The 22630-nt window shown below is 47.1% G+C and overlaps 1 protein-coding gene across 1 annotated transcript in view; it reads left to right on the forward strand.

The window, feature by feature from the left end:
- The window catches only part of LOC120916305 (protein RoBo-1-like), a 14010-nt gene extending 2174 nt beyond the window's left edge, over positions 1 to 11836 (forward strand). Inside the window, exons 2-5 of the mRNA XM_040327207.1 lie at positions 1438 to 1554; positions 4574 to 4717; positions 9554 to 9706; positions 11266 to 11836. Coding sequence (XP_040183141.1) covers positions 1438 to 1554; positions 4574 to 4717; positions 9554 to 9706; positions 11266 to 11378 — 527 coding nt within the window. The 3' untranslated portion in view covers positions 11379 to 11836. The remainder of the gene's footprint in view (positions 1 to 1437; positions 1555 to 4573; positions 4718 to 9553; positions 9707 to 11265) is intronic.
- Positions 11837 to 22630: the final 10794 nt, after the last annotated feature.

A 22630-nucleotide genomic window follows, 5' to 3' on the forward strand; every position in this document is an offset into this window, starting at 1 on the left:
GAAAAGGTCCATCAGACCGTTCTCTTCGGTTTGACTGATCGTGTGTACGCGGCATCACACTTCAAACACATGCTGGTAGGTTAATTGTATCCTATCTAAATTGGCCCTAGTATGTGTATGTGTGACTTAGGGAACTTGGATTGTAAGTTCCTTGAGGACAGGGACTGATGTGAATGTGCAATACATACAGGCCCCAGATTCACGTAGGAGATACGACGGCGTATCTCCAGATACGCCGTCGTATCTCTAAATCTGAGGCGTCGTATCCTGGCGCCTGATTCAAAGAATCAGATACGCCAGAATTTGTATAAGATACGACCAGCGTAAGTCTCCTACGCCGTCGTATCTTAACTGCATATTTACGCTGGCCGCTAGGGGCGTGTACGCTGATTTACGCCTAGAAATATGTAAATCAGCTAGATACGCCGATTCACGAACGTACGCCCGGCCGCCGCAGTCCAGATACGCCGTTAACGTAAGGCTTTTTCCGGCGTAAAGTTGCCCCTGCTCTATGAGGCGTAGATGAGGCGTACCAATATAAAAAGATATATAAAAAAAAAATTAAAACATATATAATTTTTTTTTTTTTAAAAGGGGGGTTGCCATGCGGGGCCCTGGGGACCTCTGGGCCCTTTAATAAAAAGAAAAAGAGGCATAGACACAGTGAGGCATGGACACAGTGAGGCACAGTGAGGCATGGGCACAGTGAGGCATGGGCACAGTGGGGCACAATGAGGCATGGGCACAGTGAGGCAAAGTGAGACATGCAGATGGACACCCTAGGCTTATACTCGAGTCAATACATTTTCTCAGTTTTTTGTGGTAAAATTAGGTGACTCAGCTTATATTCGGGTCGGCTTATACTCGAGTAGATACGGTAAATATTTATGATTTTAGGATTTTCTTCCTTTCTAATTTTTGGATTTTCTTTCTTATTTTCGGATTTTCAAATTTACGAATTGCGATCATAACGAATAACCGAAAAAAAAAAAAAAACTAATGAAACGAAAACTAAGACATTTTTCAGCAGTGCACATGTCTAATCAGCACACCAAGAATTACTCGAAAGGGTCCAAAGCTTTATTCCGTGATCACATGCTAAATATACAGCAACATTTCAGAGTCACGCAGAGCCCCTTCGTCAAGCAAGCGACCCTTTTTCGAGGAATCCTTGGTGTGCTGATGACATTTCTTCACATATACTAGAACAAGACGCGACACATATATGCGTATTGCTGCAGTAAAGGGGTTAAATCATCCCCTGGAAAAATAACATTTAATATTTGTGGCCAGACCAGATCTAATGTGTTTATAACTGGTAAAGACACAACAGTGCACACATTTCTGCATCTGTCTCTCGGATTTTCCCATTGTCTCTGCTCTTTTCCATCATCCTATATTATTTATAGTGATCTCTTCCTCTTGTCGCCCCAATAGAAGCCAGAAAATGCAAACACTGCTTGGAGCGATACTCTGATCACTGCGAGTCCGAAGAAACCATAGACTGCGGCGACAGCAAAGGATGTGGCGCAGCGTCTGGCTTTTTTCAGAAAGGTAAATTGTATATTGTGTTTTCGATATGCAGCGAGCTCCGTGACCGTGCCTGCGGGTCCCGCGGACTCGATGTGCGCTGGTGTTCCGCGATCGTGTCACGGAGCTGCAGAACGGGGGGATGCCTATGTAAACAAGGCATTTCCCTGTTCTGCCTAGTGACAGGACAGTGATCTACTGCTCCCTGTCATCGGGAGCAGTGATCAGTGTCGTGTCACTTGTAGCCCAGCCCCTCCACAGTTAGAATTACTCCCTAGGACACACTTAACCCCTTCCTCGCCCTCTAGTGTTTAACCCCTTCCCTGCCAGTGTCATTTACACAGTAATCAGTGCATTATTATAGCACTGATCGCTGTATAAATGACAATGGTCCCAAAATAGCATCAAGTGTCCAATGTATCCGCCATAATGTCGCAGTCACGATAAAAATCGCAGATCGCCGCCTTTACTAAAAAAATATATATATTAATAAAAATGCCATAAATCTATCCCCTATTTTATAGACGCTATGGGCCAGATTCACAAATGAGATACGACGGCGTTTCTCCTGATACGCCGTCGTATCTCTGTTTCTATCTATGCGACTGTTTCATAGAATCAGTTACGCATAGATAGGCAGAAGATCCGACAGGTGTAATTGTTTTACACTGTCGGATCTTAGGATGCAATACCGCGGCCGCCGCTGGGGGGAGTTTGCGTCGTAAACCAGCTTCGGGTATGCAAATTAGGAGTTACGGCGATTCCCGACGGATTTTCGCGTTCGCTACGTCGCCGCTAGTCTAGTTTCCCGTCGCAAAGTTAGTCGTTTTTTTGGTGCCCTAACTTTACACAGCAATCGTATTGCTGTATAAAGTATGGCCGTCGTTCCCGCGTCGAAATTTAAAAAATAACGTCGTTTGCGTAAGCCGTTCGGGAATACGGAATTACGCTACGCGCGTCGCCGTTCGAAAAAAAATGACGTCACGGCGCGCAAAGCACGGCGGGAGTTCGGAAACGGAGCATGCGCCGTAGGTCCGGTGCGGGAGCGCGCCTAATTTAAATGGCACACGCCCATTTAAATTGGCCCGCCTTGCGCCGGAGGCCGTAGGTTTTCATCGCAAGTGCTTGGTGAATCAGGCACTTGCGATGAAAAATTGCGGCGGTGTAACGTATCTACGATACGTTACGCCGCCGCTGCCCTACGTGAATCTGGCCCTATAACTTTTGCGCAAACCAATCAATATATGCTTATTATGTTTTTTTTACCAAAAATATGTAGAAGAATACGTATCGGCCTAAACTGAGAAAGAAATATATTTTTTATATATGTATTGGGGATATTTATTATAGCAAAAAGTAAAAAAATATTGCTTTTTTTTTTCAAAATTGTCGCTCATTTTTTGTTTATAGCCCAAAAAAAAAAAAACGCAGAGGTGATCAAATGCCACCAAAAGAAAGTACTATTTGTGGCGACCGCGTAATTGTCAGTTAAAGCGACGCAGTGCCGAATCGCAAAAAGTGGCCTGGTCTTTGACCAGCCAAATGGTCTGGGGCTGAAGTGGTTAATTTCCCCAATTTAAAAAAAAAAAATTAGATCATCTTGGGTGCCCACTTTCCAAAAATTGGGCCATTTTGGTTGTGTTTGTACTGTCCTGGTATCTGTGTTCAGGGCTGGACTGGGACAAAAATGTAGCCCTGGACTTCATCCAGATTGGCCCACTTTCACAGGTCTCTCCCATGGCAGCCCATGTAATAGGAATAAAAGTGATAAAAAAAAAATGTAAAATAAAGTGTAAAAATAAAAAAAATTAAGTGAAATTTAAATAAATAAAAAAAAAAAATTAAAAACGCCCGTCCCCGTTATCTTGTGCGAAGAAGCGAACACGCATGCAGGTCCCGCCCACATATGTAAACACCGTTCAAACCCCACATGTGAGGTGTCGCCGCGTGCGTTAGAGCGTGTGCAACAATTTTAGCCCTAGACCTCCTCTGAAACTCGAAAATAGTAACCTGTAAAAAATGTTAAAGCGTCACCTATGGAGATGTTTTAAGTGGAGGTTTACCCGGAACTAACATTTTTTACCCTTAGATTGAGGCTCATTTTGTCTAGGGGAATCGGCTAGTTGTTTTAAAATCAAAGCTGCACTTACCGTTGTAGAGAGCGATCTTCTCCGCCGCTTCCGGGTATGGGCTGTGGGACTGGGCGTTCCTATTTTGATTGACAGTCTTCCGACAGGCTTCCTACGGTCGCATCCATCGCGTAACGATTTTCCGAAAGTAGCCAAACGTCGGTGCGCAGGCGCCGTATAGAGCCGCACCGACGTTCGGTTTCTTTCGGCTACTCGTGACGCGATGGATGCGACCATTGGAAGCCTGTCGGAAGACTGTCAATCAAAATAGGAACGCCCAGTCCCGAAGACCCATACCCGGAAGCGGCGGAGAAGATCGCTCTCTACAACGGTAAGTGCAGCTTCGATTTTAAAACAACTAGCCGATTCCCCTAGACAAAATGAGCATCAAACTAAGGGTAAAACATTTTTTATGGGTGAACTCCCGCTTTAAGTACCGAAGTTTGGCGCCATTCTATGAGTGTGCGCAATTTTAAAGCGTGACATGTTAGGTATCTATTTACTCGGTGTAACATCCCCTTTCACATTGTACAGAAAAATTGGGCTAACTTTACTGTTTTGTTATTTTTTAATTCATGAAATAAAAAAGGTGTTTGAAAAATTATTGCGCAAATACTGTGCGAGAAAAAAAGTTACAATGACCGCCATTTTATTCCCTTGGGATTTTTACATGAAGGAGAGAAGTGCCAAAATTGGCCCGGTAGTAAAGATGTTAAATACAAAAGCCTGATAATGTGTAATATATCGGCCCACTCTTGGGGGTGGTTAAAGCCTTCAGGTAAGTCCTAAATAGGCGGCATGGAAGGGTGAACGGGTCCAGTTTGGTTAATGTGTCCAATGTATTTTGCGGCCACGACATTTTGCAACATTGTTGGTCATGGCATTAACAGAAGTCTCTTGTCTCATTACTCCAGGGTCGGAAAGCACACCTTTTTTTTACAAAGGTTGCCGGTTTCCCATAAAATGCAATTCCTGGCTGTGCATTTCTATGAATGGCACCTACCTACAGTCCTACATCACGTGTTGCAATGGGGAGAGGTGCAACCAGGTCTATTATAGTAAGTAATGTGAGCTGGAACAGAACCAACAAAAGGCCGGGGCCGCCTACATGTTTATGTACCCATCTCTCCATCTTTGATTTGTTTTGGTTGACTTATAACCTCAACCTAACCCCGAACCCTAAACTTTGCCTAAACTCCTATATATAATGGTGCATACACACGACACGTTATTCATGTCATGAAAAAAGTTTTTCTCAAAGTGATTGGTCGTGATTCCTCTCAAGCCTGCCTTGCATACACACGTTTGTGAAAAAAAAATGCTTGCACAAAGCGCGGTGACGTTCACCGCGTACAACGGCGCTATAAAGGGGAAGTTCCATTCGAATGGCGCCACCCTTTGGGCTGCTTTTCCTAATTTCCCCGTCTCATAACTTGCTTCTGAGCACGCAGGTTTTTTTCCCCCCTCGTTAAAGCGTACACACGACCGTTTTTCACGAAAAATAGAGCAGGTTCTACATTTTTAACAGCCAATTTTCTCGTTGAGAAAATTGCTCTGGAGCCTACACACGGTCGTTTTTCACGACCAATTTAAAAAAACTGAATTTTTCTCGGCATGAAAAACGGTCGTGTGTACGCGGCATAACACTTAAAACGTTTATTACCCCAACGCTCCATATTCCTGATATGTGTACCATATACTTGTATAAGAAAGTCTCCTGTTCTCTTTGTATTGCTTCCTTTATGTGGAATCCCTGGTGTTCCTGCCAGTCCACTCTGCTTTCCTAGTTAAAACTGACCACACTAAATAGGAGAGCACAACGTGGTCAGTTCTCTAGCTATGCTGGGTACTCAGTGTGCTCTCCTCCAATGCTCAGACTTGAGACTTGTCCTAAACCCCCCCCCCCCCCCCCGCTGCACAGCCATTCCCTGGGAAGCCCAGTGTACTGCTGCTCCCCCCCGCTGCACAGCCATTCCCTCGGAAGCCCAGTGTACTGCTGCTTCCCCCCCCCCCCCCCCAGCTCTTATGCAGCTGTGGAAAGAGGGAATGTGATCACTTATAAAAAAAGGAAAAAAGGTATTTATAATGTTTTTTTTTATATATCTATACAGCAATGTTTTGCCTTTCATTTTTTATTTAAACTGAATGGGTGGTTTTACAAGGTGATCGGTTACAATCACTTTAAAGCTGAACTCCAGGAATGATCTGTATTGCATACTTACATTGGTCCCAGTGTACTGTTTAAGTAAGTCTAATATACAGAGTGCAGGAGTCAGGAGTATGTTGTGTACAGACTAGTAAACAGAGTGCAGAAGTCAAGAGTACGTTATGTACTGAAGTAAATGATACAATAATCAAATTAATATCAACGATATAACTATTGCATATATGTATTAACTTGTCTATCCCTAGTCTATAGCTAGTCTATTAAAACTCTGATAAGCACAATGATGTAAGGTTATCTATGAAAGCAAACACATCTGCTTAGTAAAACAATATCTTTCATTTATTTCCCAAGAAAATAGGAATATGCTAACATCAAACACTAAACAGTAGAATATCAAAAACACTTATCACAATCTTCTAGACATAGTCTCATCGGCTGGGTTCAAGATGGCAGGAGAGCCATGAAGCTCACAGGAGTAGGCCAGGAGCCAAAAGGAAAAAGGGACTCTCACTCTTCTGTATGTGTTTTTTTACTCACACCCTCTCGTAACCACCCCCACTTGCCTCCTGTCCAATAAGATATTGCCAAGCGGTAGTTCTTGTAGTATATTATATTGGCCTTTAGGGGCAGCATTGTCCATGTATCATTTCTATGAGCCCTGGGCCGTCTTAGCTAGCCCTTATTCTCTTTGAAGCCTGTAATCACACATATTACACCAGGAGGGCTTGAGCCAAGCCCTTGTTAAACTTGCTAATTTCCAGATGCAGATTCTGATATGCTACAAAGCTTTTATGTTAACTGGTTACATTCCAACTTGGGGGCCATCTGCCTGTATGAACCAGGAAGCGAAATTCCAGAACTATGATATTAAACCATGTTGCATTCCAGCATATGCCGCTTTGCGCCTAAAGAGCGCATATCATCATTCTTCAGATACGGCTCCTATGGAACGGTCCATAACTGCCTTAACGTGTTGCGCTTCCCAACATGTGCTTCAGAAACAGCTCCCATGGAACAGTTCATAACGGTCTTAACATGTTGTGCTTCCCAAAAGGTGCCGCTTTGCGCCTAAAGGGCGCATATCATCCTTCTTCAGACACGGCTACTATGGAATGGTCCATAACGGTCTTAATGCGTCGTGCTTCCCAACATGTGCCGCTTTGTTACTGGGTGACACACCAACATCATTCTTCCTTGACAGCTTCCATGTCACCATTCTGTGTCTTCTGTATCTTCTCCTTTCCGGTATCTTCAGGACGGGGTGCAGTACAGGCAATTGGTGTCCATTCACTCACCATTCAACAGCACACAGTCAGAGCAACATAGTTACATAGTTACATAGTTAGTCAGGTTGAAAAAAGACACAAGTCCATCCAGTTCAACCACAAAAAACAAAAAAAACTAAATAAAAAACACAGTACAATCCTATACACCCAACTCCATCCCCACAGTTGATCCAGAGGAAGGCAAAAAACCCCAGCAGAGCATGATCCAATTTGCTCCAGCAGGGGAAAAAATTCCTTCCTGATCCCCCGAGAGGCAATCGGATTTACCCTGGATCAACTTTACCTACAAATCTTAGTACTCAGTTATATTATGTACATTTAGGAAAGAATCCAGGCCTTTCTTAAAACAATCTACTGAGCTGGCCAGAACCACCTCTGGAGGGAGTCTGTTCCACATTTTCACAGCTCTTACTGTGAAAAAACCTTTCCGTATTTGGAGGTGAAATCTCTTTTCCTCTAGACGTAAAGAGTGCCCCCTTGTCCTCAGTGTTGACCGTAAAGTGAATAACTCAACACCAAGTACACTGTATGGACCTCTTATATATTTGTACATGGTGATCATATCCCCCCTTATTCTCCTCTTCTCAAGAGTGAATAGATTTAGTTCCTCTAATCTTTCATCATAGCTGAGCTCCTCCATGCCTCTTATCAGTTTGGTTGCCCTTCTCTGCACTTTCTCCAGTTCCCTGATATCCTTTTTGAGAACTGGTGCCCAAAACTGAACTGCATATTCCAGATGAGGTCTTACTAATGATTTGTACAGGGGCAAAATTATATCTCTGTCTCTGGAGTCCGGTAACCAGCTTTCAGATACAGAGTCTCGAGGAGGGCCTTACTCGCCCATATTACTAACCTAAAATACACATATATCACACTATACCATAACATACTGTAAATCAATCATTACCATAATATATGCATATATACATATGTGACCCATCCAATTACGCCTTCCAACCTCCTATAACACTTTACTATAAATACGGGTCGGGATTAGGCAGGCTTGCTCATAGTGGTCTTTCCTACCGCAACTTGGCATGTCCGCGGTACTTCAGGGCTCTGAATTGGCAGCAAAGCCTCTAACTACGAAGAGTCTGAGACCTTACCGCTTATTCTCTTTGAAGCCTGTAATCACACATATTACACCAGGTGGGCTTGAGCCAAGACCTTGTTAAACTTGCCAACTTCCAGGTGCAGATTCTGATATGCTACAAAGCTTTGATGTTAACTGGTTACATTCCAACTTGGGGGTCATCTGCCTGTATGAACCAGGAAGCGAAATTCCAGAACTATGATATTAAACCATGTTGCCTTCCAACATGTACAGACTAATGTACAGAGAGCAGGAGGCAGGAGTATGCTATGTGCAGTCTATCTGTGTGCAGAGGTAAGGAGTATACTATGTTCAGTCTACCAAACACAGTGTAGAGGTAAGGAGAATGCTATGTACAGTCTATCAACCAGGATACAGAAGTCAGGAGTATGCTATGTACAGTCTGCTATACAGAGGAAAGAGACCAAGAGTATGCTATGCACAGTCTACCAAAGAGAGTGAAGAGGTCAGGAATATGCTATGTACAGTGTACCATACAGAGGTCAGAGGTCAGGAGTATGCTATGTACAATCTACCATACAGAGTAAAGAGGTCAGGAGAATGTTATGTACAGTGTACCATACAGAGGGCAGAGGTCAGTAGTATGCTATGTTCAGTCTACCATACAGAGTAAAGAGGTCAGGAGAATGTTATGTACGATGTACCATACAGATGGCACAGGTCAGGGGTATGCTATGTACAGTGTATTATACAAAGGGCAGAGGTCAGGGGTATGCAATGTACAGTGTAACATACAGAGGGCAGAGGTCAGGGGTATGCTATGTACAGTGTATTATACAAAGGGCAGAGGTCAGGGGTATGCAATGTGCAGTGTACCATACAGAGGGCAGAGGTCAGGGGTATGCTATGTACAGTGTATTATACAGAGGGCAGAGGTCAGGAGTATGCTATGTACAGTGTACCATACAGAGGTCAGGAGTATGTTATGTACAATGTACCATACAGAGGGCAGAGGTCAGGGGTATGCTATGTACAGTATATTATACAGAGGACAGAGGTCAGGAGTATTCTATGTACAGTGTACCATACAGAGTGCAGAGGACTGGTGTATGCTATGTACAGTGTACCATACAGAGGGCAGAGGTCAGGAGTATGCTATGTACAGTGTACCATACAGAGTGCAGAGGTCAGGTGTATGCTATGTACAGTGTACCATACAGAGGGCAGAGGTCAGGAGTATGCTATGTACAGTCTACCATATAGAGGGCAGAATCAGGTAATGCTATTTACAGACAACCCTAAAATGCCCAAGACAAATAAAAGCCAAGAGTATGCAATGAGTGACGATGGCCTTTAAATAATTAAGCATTCTTTCTTGATCCTTCAGTACCCAGCGATGCAGATGAACCGTATAATGGCAAAGAATGTGAATCTTGCTACTCAGAAGACACTGCGGATGGATGCAGCTCCCCGCAGAAACAGAAGTGTAGAGGTGATGAGACGATGTGTGTGCATTATGGAGGATCTCGCAGGAAACAAGGTAATGGAGTTATTACCGTATATACTCGGGTATAAGCCGAGTGTTTCAGCACGTTTTTTGTGCTGAAAATGCCCCCCTCGGCTTATACGAGTCACCTTTTTGCACCTAATCTCCCGGATTTGGGGACCCGGTACGGGCCGGCCGTAGGTCCCGTGGACTTGGCACACATATAGCCCCACTCTTCCTCTATAAGTGTGCAAAGTTTGTTGTCTGGGGGACCTACGGCCAGGGAGCACCGATTTTTCAAAGCCGGGCACCCCTTCCATAGACTCCCATGTTAAACGTAAGTCTAGTCATGGACACAGTGAGGCAAAGTGAGGCAAAGTGAGACACAGTGAGGCATGAGCACAGTGAGGCACAGTGAGGCATGGACACAGTGAGGCATGGACACAGTGAGGCACAGTGAGGCATGGACACAGTGAGGCATGGACACAGTGAGGCATGGGCACAGTGAGGCATGGGCACAGTGAGGCATGCACATGGACACAGAGAGGCAAAGTGAGGCACAGTGAGGCATGCAGATGGACACCCTATACTCGAGTCAATACGTTTTCCCATTTTTTGTGATAAATTTAGGGCCTCGGCTTATATTTGGGTCGGCTTATACTCGAGTATATACGGTAATTAATGGTAGGGATGAGCAGAGTGATTTTAGTGAAATTTGTGATTTGAACATACATGCTATGTAATATGTCAGTGTAAAGCTGTCTATGCACCGTTTTAATTTTGGGGGACCTCCTTCCATCCGACATCCTTCAATTGAAAAATCACGCTGGGTAAAAAATAGTTGGCTCCATCCAATCAGACAATACAGTAGCATAGCGAGGGGAATCTTTTAAAACCTATTATTATAACCTTATTATTTTAATAAAAAAAAACATCTACCGTATTTAAAGTGACCCCCAAACCTGTGGAAAAAAAGTTATTTTTGTACTTACAGTTTTGGTGTCTTGCGCGGCGTCCATCGGCGGCCTCGTCGGGTCCGGCGTCCTTCTGCGGCTTCGGGTGTCCTCTTCGGCGGGTCTGGCGTCCTTCTGCGTCGTCGGGTGTCCTCCTGCGGCGTCGGGTGTCCTTCTGCGGCGGGTCCGGTGTTATCTTCGGCGGGTCCGATGTCCTCTTCGGCGGGTCCGGCGTCCTCGCCTCCTCCCCGCTCGTTTCCCGCGCCGAGTTATGAATACTGCGCCAGCATATGCCGAGCGCAGTACACTCGGGCAGGCTCGGCAAATGTTGATTGGGTACAGCGTCGCACGACCGCGCACTTGTCAGTTAAAGCGACGCAGTGCCACATCGCAAAAAATGGCCCAGTCAGGAAGGGGGCATATCCTTCTGGGCCTGAAGGGGTTAATGATGTGTTGTTTTTTTTTTTTATATATATATAAATTTGAGCTTTTCTGAATGTTACTGTTGCTGTTTGTTGTTTTATTTCATAAATGTATTAATGAACTCTTACATTTACTGAAAGGTTCAGCTAAAGTGGCTGTAACTGTTGATTATTATTTTCTTATATGTGTTTATTATTTGATTTGATTTGATTTTTTTTTCTATTTTTCATTCTACAGATGGAGAAGAAACTGCTGTTTCCTTTAGAGGCTGTGCCAATCCTTTGGCATATGAAGAGTTTGAGTTTTTCTATGGCTTTGGAAAAACTGGGACTAAATTCTTTACTAGTTAAAAAATTCAAAGACCTGTTAGGACAACCAGTGCAGAGTGCAGTTATAAAAGTGCAGCAATCTGGGAGCTACCGGGTTTTCCCCGAAAATAAGCCCTACCCTAAAAATAAGACCTAGCACAATTATCAAGGAGAGCTGCAATATAGGCCCTACCCTGAAAATAAGCCCTAGTAAAGTTAATAATAATAAAAAAAAATTATCCACTTTGTAAAACGTCCACACTGACATAAGGTCTAGTGTCCCCCCCCCCGACAAGGATCATGTAAAATACTCCATCCACAGCCGCTGCTGACCCGCCGGAGGTCTTCACCTCTCCTCCCCTCTCTCTGCAGTGCTCGGAGTGGGCTGACGTCAACGGGAACCTCGGAGCGGAAAAGTTGAGCTGAGGCTAGGGTGACCACGTGTCCCGGATTGCCTGGGACAGTCCCGCATTTTGCAGGTCTGTCCCGGGCACATTCATTCCAGCACAATACAGTGTCCCGGGAATGAAACTGACACAGCCACCCCCCCGAGCCAATCTGATGCCCCCAAAAATGGCCGCCACATCACCGCTTTACTCACTGACAGTACTTGCCCTGGCCGGGAATGCCTGGAGGAGCACAGTCCCCGCCCCCTGCTTGTGATTGGAGAAATCATAAATCCCACCACTTGTGTCCAATCACTGTGCTGTGATTCGTTACAGCACAAGCGGATTTTTGGGAAGGGAGGGTGTCCCCTGAATGGTAGTTTGGAAATGTGGTCACCCTAGCTCAGGCAGGTTACATGATCGCCGAGGGCTGCTGTAAAAGGGTACTTCTCATAAAACAGGGAGACACACTGCACCCTACACCAGCACAATCCTCCCACAAAACGGACTACATAATCTTAGCATAGGTGTGCGCAGCCTTTGGCATTAGGGTTTGCACCCTAAAGCTCAAACACACTCTACCGATCACTCACAATGTTCATTCAGGATGGGAAGGGGCCGGTAAATGGCATATTTACTGGCCCCTTCCCCCACTCATCGTAAAACATCCACAGCAACAACCGTTGGGAGAGGAGGGAAGTCGGTAGTGCTGTGGAGGGAAAGAGGGGGGGGGGGCAGGTCAGTAGGGGAAAACCGTTCTGCACAGGGTGATTAGGGTGTGCCTGCCTGGGCACACCTGACACACCCTGTATGCATGCCTATGCTTAAAAGTACTTTAACCACTTACCCCCCGGACCATATTGCTGCCCAAAGACCAGAGTACTTTTTGCGATTCGGGACTGCGTCGCTTTAACAGACAATTGCGTGGTCGTGGCTCCCAAACAAAATTGGCGTCCTTTTTTTCCCCACAAATAGAGCTTTCTTTTGGTGGTATTTGATCACCTCTGCGGTTTTTAGTTTTTGCGCTATAAACAAAAATAGAGCAACAATTTTGAAAAAAATGAATATTTTTTACATGTTGCTATAATAAATATCCCCCCAAAAATATATAAAAAAACATTTTTTTTCCTCAGTTTAGGCCGATACATTTTCTTCTACATATTTTTCGTAAAAAAAAATCGCAATAAGCGTTTATTGATTGGTTTGCGCAAAAGTTATAGCGTTTACAAAATAGGGGGTATTTTTATGTCATTTTTATTATATTTTTTTTACTAGTAATGGCGGCGATCAGCGATTTTTTTTTTCGGTATTGCGACATTATGGCGGACACTTCGGACACTTTTGACACATTTTTGGGACCATTGGCATTTTTATAGCGATCAGTGCTATAAAAATGCATTGGATTACTATAAAAATGCCACTGGCAGTGAAGGGGTTAACACTAGGGGGCGGGGAAGGGGTTAAGTATGCCTGGGTGTGTTCTTACTGTAGGGGGGGTGGCCTCACTAGGGGAAACACTGATCCTCGGTTCATACATTGTATGAACCGAAGATCAGCATTCCCCCCCTGACAGGACCGAGAGCTGTGTGTTTACACACACAGCTCCCGTTCCCCGCTCTGTACCGAGCGATCGCCTGTGCCCGGCGGCGATCGCGCCCGCCGGGCACACGCACGGGAGTCGGGGGCGAGCGGGGGGCGCGCGCGCGCCCCCTAGTGGCGGCTGGAAGAGAGGACGTCATATTACGTGCTCTCGCCCAGCAGAGCCACCTTGTGGACGTATAACTGCGGTGCGCGGTCGGCAAGTGGTTAACTAAGATGTTTTTTGAGGGATTAAAATTATGTCAAATACTAATACTAATAAGACACCCCCCGAAAATAAGCCCTATGGTCTTTTTTGTAGCCAAAATTAATATAAGACCCGTTTTATACGGTAACCAGATTACAGGTCACCTTTTTCCTGTTGTTCACTTCATTTTGACTGCATCGCTTTGGTTGTTTTTTGAATTTTATTTGTACAATAAAGACATTGTTTTAAGGAGTGCGGCAGTCCAGGATCTTCTTCTATCCAATACAGGTCACTACAGACAGATCAGTCAACAGACAATTCCTGACTGACTACCAGGAACATTGCACATCCTCATTGTAATTTACATTGTCTAATGGTATAGGCTGGTTTTTATTTTTTTTAAGTTAGACACTTAGGGCCAGATTCACAAAAGAGATACGACGGCGTATCTCTGAGATACGATTGTCGTCTCTATGCGGCTGATTCATAGAATCAGTTACGCATAGATAGCCCTAAGATCCGACAGGTGTAAATGTGTTACACCGTCGGATCTTAGGCTGCAATTCTAGGCCGGCCGCTAGGTGGCGATTCCATTGCGGTCGGCGTAGAATATGCAAATGACTAGTTACGCCGATTCACGAACGTCCGCTTTGCCCATCGATCTAAATTTACGTCGTTTCCGTAGAGATGCGTCGCGTAAAACTAAGCATGCCCTCTAGGTGGTGTAACCAATGTTGGCCGTCGTTCCCGCGTCGAAATTTTAAATTTCACGTCGTTTGCGTAAGTCGTCCGTGAATGGCGCTGGACACCATTTACGTTAACGTCGAAACCAATGATGTCCTTGCGACGTCATTTAGCGCAATGCACGTCGGGTAATTTTACGGACGGAGCATGCGCAGTACGTTCGGCGCGGGAACGCGGTGCCCGCCCCATTTGAATTAGGTGGGCTTGCGCCAAGCGGATTTACGCTACGCTGCCGCAAGTTTACAGGTAAGTGCTTTGTGAATCAGGCACTTACACTGTAAACTTGCGGCGGTGTAACGTAAATGGGATACATTACGCCGCCGCAGCGTAACAGATTTCTACGTGAATTTACCCCTTAGACCCAGATTCACAAAGGACTTACGACGGCGTATCTCCTGATACGCCGTCGTAAGTCCGAATGTGAGGCGTCGCATCTATGCGCCTGATTCATAGAATCAGATAATCACTGTTACCAAGATACGAGCGGCGTAAGTCTCCTACGCCGTCGTATCTTGGGGGTGCATATTTACGCTGGCCGCTAGGGTGCTTCCGTATATTTCCGCCTTGAATATGCAAATGAGCTAGATACGCCGATTCACGAACGTACTTGCGCCCAGCGTATTAAAATACGCTGTTTACGTAAGGCGTACGACCGGCGTAACTTTACCCCTCAAAAAGCAGGGGTAAGTCATGTTACGGAAACGTCGAAACAGCGTCGTATTTTACGTCGTTTGCGTAAGTCATACGTGAATGGGGATGGGCGTAGGTTACGTTCACGTCGACTAAGCATTGAGCCGGCGTAACTTCCGGAGAAAATTCTACGTGATACTGAGCATGCGCGCGCATGCGCCGTTCGTAAGGCGCGTCATTTACGTGGGGTCACGATTCATTTCCATATAACACGTCCCCTACCAGCCTACTTTGAATTACGCGGGCCCATTAACGCTACGCCGCCGCAACTTACGGAGCAAGTGCTTTGTGAATACTGCACTTGCCTGTCTAAGTTGCGGCGGCGTAGCGTAAATAGGATACGCTACGCCCGCATAAAAATACGCCCAGATACGTGAATCTGGCCCTTAGAACCTATTAATAGCGATAGCTTATCATTTTCTTGGGAATTGAACAGCTACAACAGCAGAAAACATTATGATAAAAAATATATTTGCTCAGCATCAAATGATTTTAATATGTTATGACAAGCAACAACACAAATCCAGGACAAGACTGGTCAATAAAGGCCAATTCTAGGCACAAAAAACCCTTGCAGTGCCCCAAATTGCAAGTTTAACCCCTTCCATACCAGGGGGCACGTATACACCTTCCCGCCCAGACCAATTTTTAGCTTTCAGCAATGTCGCACTTTGAATGACAATTGCGCGGTCGTGCTACACTGTACCCAAACTAAATTTTTATCATTTTGTACCCACAAATATAGCTTTCTTTTGGTGGTATTTGATCACCTCTGTGATATTTATTTTCTGCAAAAAAAATAAAAAAATGACCGAAAATTTAGAAAAAAAAAGTATTTTTTTGTTTCTGTTATAAAACATTGTAAATAAGTAAGTTTTCTCCTTTACTGATGGGCACTGATGGTACTGCACTGACAGGCACTGATAAGGCGGCACTGATGGGCACCGATGAGGTGGCACTGATGGGCACTAATATGCGGCACTGATGGGCGGCACGGATGGGCACTGATAGGCGTCACGGATAGGCGGCATGGATGGGCTTGGATTGGCGGCATGGATGGGCACGGATAGGTGTCACAGATGGGCACAGATAGGCGGCACGGACGGGCACGGATAGGCGGCACGGACGGGCACGGATAGGCGGCACAGACGGGCACGGATAGGAGGCATGGATTGGCACTGATAGGCGGCATGGATGGCACTGATAGGTGGCACGGATGGGCATAGATGGGCACTATTGTATGTGTTGTACTAATGGATGCCAATCAGTGCCAAACAATGCCTGCCAAACAGTGATGCCCATTGTGGGCACTGATTGGAATCCATTGCGGCACTGATTGGCATCCATTTTGTGTGTCCTCCTCATCCCTGGTGGTCTAGGGTGGCATCCTTTTTTTTCCACTAGTGGTCTATATGCCCATCCCTGGTCCAGTAGGCATCCCTGGTGGTCCAGTGGGCATCCTCGGGGGGGCTGTGCTGATGATCGATCAGCACAAACCCCCCCTGTCACAGGAGCAGCCGATCGACTCTCCTCTACTCGCGTCTGACAGACGCGAGTGAGGAAAAGCCGATTACCGCCTTTTCCTATTGACATCGTGATCAGCCGTGATTGGACACGGCTGATCACGTGGTAAAGAGTCTCCGTGAGAGACTCTTTAACTTGATCGGTGTTGCGGGGTGTCAGACTGACATCCTGCAACAACGATCGCCGCGATGCGCGCCCCAGAATCCTGAGGACGTCATATGACGTCCAGTCAGGATTCTACAACCACTTTGCCGCCGTCAATATGTCATTGGCGGGCGGCAAGTGGTTAAAGCTCATTAAGACTAGGGGGTTTGCAGAAGAGGTTGTATTATTATATTATTTACCTGACTCCATTGATCCGGTCCTCCTCGACTAAAATAAGTCTAAAACTAAAACAATTGAGATGACTAAAATACGACTAAAATTAAAATGGTATTTTAGCCAAATGACTAATGCCGCGTACACACGATCGGACATTCCGACAACAAAATGTGGATTTTTTTCCCCGACGGATGTTGGCTCAAACTTGTGTTGCATACACACGGTCACACAAATGTTGTCGGAAATTGCGAACGTCAAGAACGCGGTACGACGAGCCGAGGAAAATTAAGTTCCGAGAATGCGTCGAATTGATTCCGAGCATGCGTATAATTTTTGTGCGTTAAATTGTGTACATACGGTCGGAATTTTCGACAACAACTTTTGTCGGGATTACCACTGGTTTTATCAAAAGGGGTGAGGAGGACCAGACCTTTGACGACATACCACTGTCACCAATCACCAGTGGCAGTGAAGCTGCTGGACCAGAGGAAGGAGGGGGGGGGGGCGTGCTGCTGGTGGGAGAGAGCGCATTCAGGGCAGGCTGCATTTGCCGATCGTCATTAACACATTGACAGGGGTCGAGGTGGATGGAGGGCAATGCTCACCACTGAAGCCAGCCAGGCGCCGCAGAGGTGGGGGCGCCGAAGCTTCAAAGTGCTCCCCTCTCTCCTCCTTGTCTGTGTACAGAGGTGGAGCGCATGTAGCGGGTGCTGAGCTTCCCCATCCCGCTTACTCTCTCCGCTGGCAACTGACAAGAGCGCATATCTCCCGGGCTGGGTACCACAGCGGAGCCTAGTACCAAAACACGTTCCGGCACTAGGCTCCACTAATTAATTCTGTCCGGTGCACGTGGAGCAGTCTCCTGTCTGCCCCGCCCCCTTTGCGTGTGTCGGCTCTTCTCCCATAGGCGGTGTGATGAGAGGCTTCTGGGTTGGCCGGAGCTGCTGCGAAATTATCCCGTGCACTCTCAGAAATGCTCTCCGAGTGCCACCCTCCAAGTAACCAAAGATGCCACATATGCCCCACCCCCTGTATTGTGCTTCTGCTCCCAGCGCACCCGAGCTTCATGGATCTATCTCTGATGCGGGTCACCTGCTGGGGGGGCTTTGATGGGGGACTAGGGTTGCCACCTGTACAGGATTCCCCCGGACAGTACGGGTTTTGAAACATTTGTCCGGGTCTCTGCCTCTGCACCATCAATATATACAATTCTCCCCATATACACAGTTCCCCCCCCCCCCCATATGTACAGTTCCCCCCCTACACCATCCATATATACAGTCCCCCCCATATATACAGTTCCAGGGCCGGACTGGGAATAAAAACCAGCCCTGGAAATAATTTCATACCAGCCCCATAACATTATTATACCAGCGTAACAGCATAACGTCATTATTTTCTTGTTCATAAAAGGGAAAACCATGCACTTTAAAACTGATTTGAAGAGCGTATTATATATAGATAAGACTGATATAAAAGCACATAGGTCTATAATATAGATCTCCCATTCTTGGCTCCTCTCCAGACTCCCTCAGAGACTGCAGACATGATATAAGAAAAGATGGTCAGAGGTTGCGGGCATAGTACAGGAGATGTCGGAGGCTGCGGGCATGGTACAGGAGATGTCGGAGGCAGCGGGCATGGTACAGGAGATCAATGCAGCCTCACCAGTGCCCATCAATGCAGCCTCTCTGCCAGTCCATGCAGTCTCACTGTGCCCATCAATGCAGCCTCACTGTGCCCATCATGGCAGCCTCACTGTGCCCACCATTGCAGCCTTACTGTGCCCACCATTGCAGCCTTACTGTGCCCACCATTGCAGTCTCACTTTACCCATCAATGCAGTCTCACAGTGCCCATCATTGCAGCCTAATTTTGCCCATCATAGCAGCCCCACAGTGCCTATAATTGCAGCCTCACCATATCCATCATTGCGCAAATAAAATTGGCAAAAAAAAAAATATCCCATAGATGGTAGACACTATAACTTATGCGCAAACCAATCAATTTATGCTTTTTGGAAACAGAGTCGCACGATTGCTCAATTCCATTTTCTCCATCAGTTCATTCCCCAGTAATTACCTTTTTTATCACCTGAACGCATCCGCTTGTCAGAGCACCAGCAAAGCCCCGCCCCCTCCCTCCCTGCACACAGAATCGCCCACCTATGTGTCTACACAGCCACCTTCACCTGCTTCCCATCACTGGAGCGCCCCCATAGGCAGTGGTGGTGCTGCGCATGAATTGTATAATAATTGTCCTGTCTGCCCTCATTGGTGTAAAGTGCTGCGCAAACTGTTGATGAAATTATAAATCCTGTACAGTAAATAAATTGATTGTTTATTAGGCCCCATTCACACGAGGCGGACTCCGTCGCAACGGAGTCCGCCTGCTCCCATCAAGTCAGCGGGAGATCAGTCCGCAGATCTCCGCTGAGCCGACGGATGACAAGCTCCTCTCTGCTCACTGAGCGGGGAGGGGCTTGTCGGGCACCGTTGTGTCCGTATAGAGCGATCTGATGAAAACGGACAGCATGTCCGTTTTCATCAGATCTTACCCGATCCGATCCGCATGGATGGATGGGGACGTGCCCCCCATACGTTTGTTTTAAGCGGAACGGATGTCAGCGGACATGTCTCCGCTGACATCCAACGCTCCATAGGGATGCATGGAGCGGCCGTTCAGGTCCTCCGTCAAAACTGACAGGCAGACCTGAACGGTCCGTCCGTGTGAATGAGGCCTTATAGTGTGTGTGCGGACACCCGTAGTTCCTTTCCTGCGTGTACTACACAGACAGTTGCTTTTGTCCTTAGCAAAATAAATACATAAATAAATCCAAATAAATACATACAAAAATAAATAAATAAATACACACATAAATAAATGTCACACATAAATAAATCCAAATAAATACATACAAAAATAAATAAATACACACATAAATATATAATAATAAAATCCAAATGTCTCATGAACAAGCCACTTCTCTGAACGACTTGCTGTCACAACAGATCTTCCACCTTTGGCAAGTAAATATTGCCCCCACCCTCTCCTCCATGTGCAGCACCGCCACTGCCTATGTGGGCGCTCCGCTGCAGTGATGGGAAGCAGGTGAAGGTGGCTGTGTAAACACATAGGTGGGCGAGTTTGTGTGCAGGGAGGGAGGGGGCGGGCTTTGCTGGTGCTCTGACCTGCAGACGCCTCTCCCTCGGTTTAAAGTTGTTGCTGCCGCTCAGGGAAGTGGCCTGTTGCCGAGGGATCAGGACCTACCTCCGACCGTCTCCCGGCGACTATGCCACTATGATAGCGGCGCTATCTTGTCCTTCCCTAAGCAGGCCACGCTGCCTGTGACAAAAGTCCCGCCCTCCTCCTAGACTAGCTCTTGTGATTGACAGAATACTGTGTCTATCAAATGAGCTGGTTTAGGAGGAGGGCGGGACTTTTGTCACAGGCAGCGCGGCCGAATATTTCACAATGGACTTAGTGCTGGCGTGTGTGACAGGAGGCGGGAGAGGAGCGGGACAGCCGCGGCTCAGCTCAATCCGGCCTCAGAACAGGCAGCCTACCGGGATATCTCCCGGGATCCCGGTTGGCCAGTCCGGCCCTGTACAGTTCTCCCCTCATACACCATCCATATATACAATTCTCCCCATATACACAGTTACCCCCCCATATGTACAGATTCCCCCCCTACACCATCCATATATACAGTCCCCCCCCATATATACAGTTCTCCCAATATACACAGTTCCCCCCCCCCCATGTACAGTTTCCCCCCCCATACACCATCCATATATACAGTCCCCCATATATACAGTTATCCCCTATATATATAGTCCCCCCCATTCACCATCCATATATACAGTCCCCCATATATACAATTATCCCCCATATATATAGTCCCCCCCATTCACCATCCATATATACAGTCCCCCATATATACAATTATCCCCCATATATATAGTCCCCCCCATTCACCATCCATATATACAGTCCCCCATATATACAGTTATCCCCCATATATATAGTCCCCCCCATTCACCATCCATATATACAGTCCCCCATATATACAATTATCCCCTATATATATAGTCCCCCCCATTCACCATCCATATATACAGTCCCCCATATATACAGTTATCCCCCATATATATAGTCCCCCCCATTCACCATCCATATATACAGCCCCCCATATATACAGTTCTCCCCCATACACCATCCATATATACAATTCTCCCCATGTACACAGTTACCCCCCCCATATGTACAGTCCCTCCCCCTACACCATCCATATATACAGTCCCCCCTCATATACACAGTTCCCCCCCATATATACAGTCCCCCCATATATACAGTTATCCCCCATATATACAGTCCCCCCCATTCACCATCCATATATACAGCCCCCCATATATACAGTCCCCCCCATATGTACAGTTCTCCCCCCCCCCTACATAATCCATCCATACAGCCCCCCATATATACAGTCCCCCCATATATACAGTTATCCCCCATATATACAATTCTCCCTCCCCATATGGTTACATCCATATATACAGTTGGGGGGGTATTGGGGGGGCAATACACCATACATATATACACCGGGTGACACTGTCCTCTGCTCTACTGACGCCATCCACTGATCATCTGACACCGTCCCCTGCCCTACTGACATCGTCCCCTGCCCTACTGACACCGTCCCCTGCCCTACTGACACCGTCCTCTGCCCTACTGACATCGTCCCCTGCCCTACTGACATCGTCCCCTGCCCTACTGACACCGTCCCCTGCCCTACTGACACCGTCCCCTGCCCTACTGACACCGTCCTCTGCCCTACTGACATCGTCCCCTGCCCTACTGACATCGTCCCCTGCCCTACTGACATCGTCCCCTGCCCTACTGACATCGTCCCCTGCCCTACTGACACCGTCCTCTGCCCTACTGACACCGTCCTCTGCCCTACTGATACCGTCCTCTGCCCTACTGACACCGTCCCCTGCCCTACTGACACCATCCCCTGCCTTACTGACACCGTCCCCTGCCCTACTGACACCGTCCTCTGCCCTACTGACACCGTCCACTGCTCTACTGACACCGTCCACTGCCCTACTGACACCGTCCACTGCTCTACTGACACCGTCCCCTGCCTTACTGACACCGTCCACTGCTCTACTGACACCGTCCACTGCCCTACTGACACCGTCCACTGCTCTACTGACACCGTCCCCTGCTCTACTGACACCGTCCCCTGCCTTACTAACACCGTCCTCTGCCCTACTGACACCGTCCACTGCTCTACTGACACCGTCCTCTGCTCTACTGACACCGTCCACTGCCCTACTGACACCGTCCACTGCTCTACTGACACCGTCCCCTGCCCTACTGACACCGTCCCCTGCCTTACTGACACCGTCCCCTGCCCTACTGACACCGTCCACTGCCCTACTGACACCGTCCACTGCTCTACTGACACCGTCCACTGCCCTACTGACACCGTCCACTGCTCTACTGACACCGTCCCCTGCCTTACTGACACCGTCCACTGCTCTACTGACACCGTCCACTGCCCTACTGACACCATCCACTGCTCTACTGACACCGTCCCCTGCTCTACTGACACCGTCCCCTGCCTTACTGACACCGTCCTCTGCCCTACTGACACCGTCCACTGCTCTACTGACACCGTCCTCTGCTCTACTGACACCGTCCACTGCCCTACTGACACCGTCCACTGCTCTACTGACACCGTCCACTGCCCTACTGACACCGTCCTCTGCTCTACTGACACCGTCCACTGCCCTACTGACACCGTCCACTGCTCTACTGACACCGTCCACTGCCCT

The sequence above is a fragment of the Rana temporaria genome, chromosome 10 (genome assembly GCF_905171775.1).
Source record: "Rana temporaria chromosome 10, aRanTem1.1, whole genome shotgun sequence".
Taxonomy (NCBI): Eukaryota; Metazoa; Chordata; class Amphibia; order Anura; family Ranidae; genus Rana; species Rana temporaria.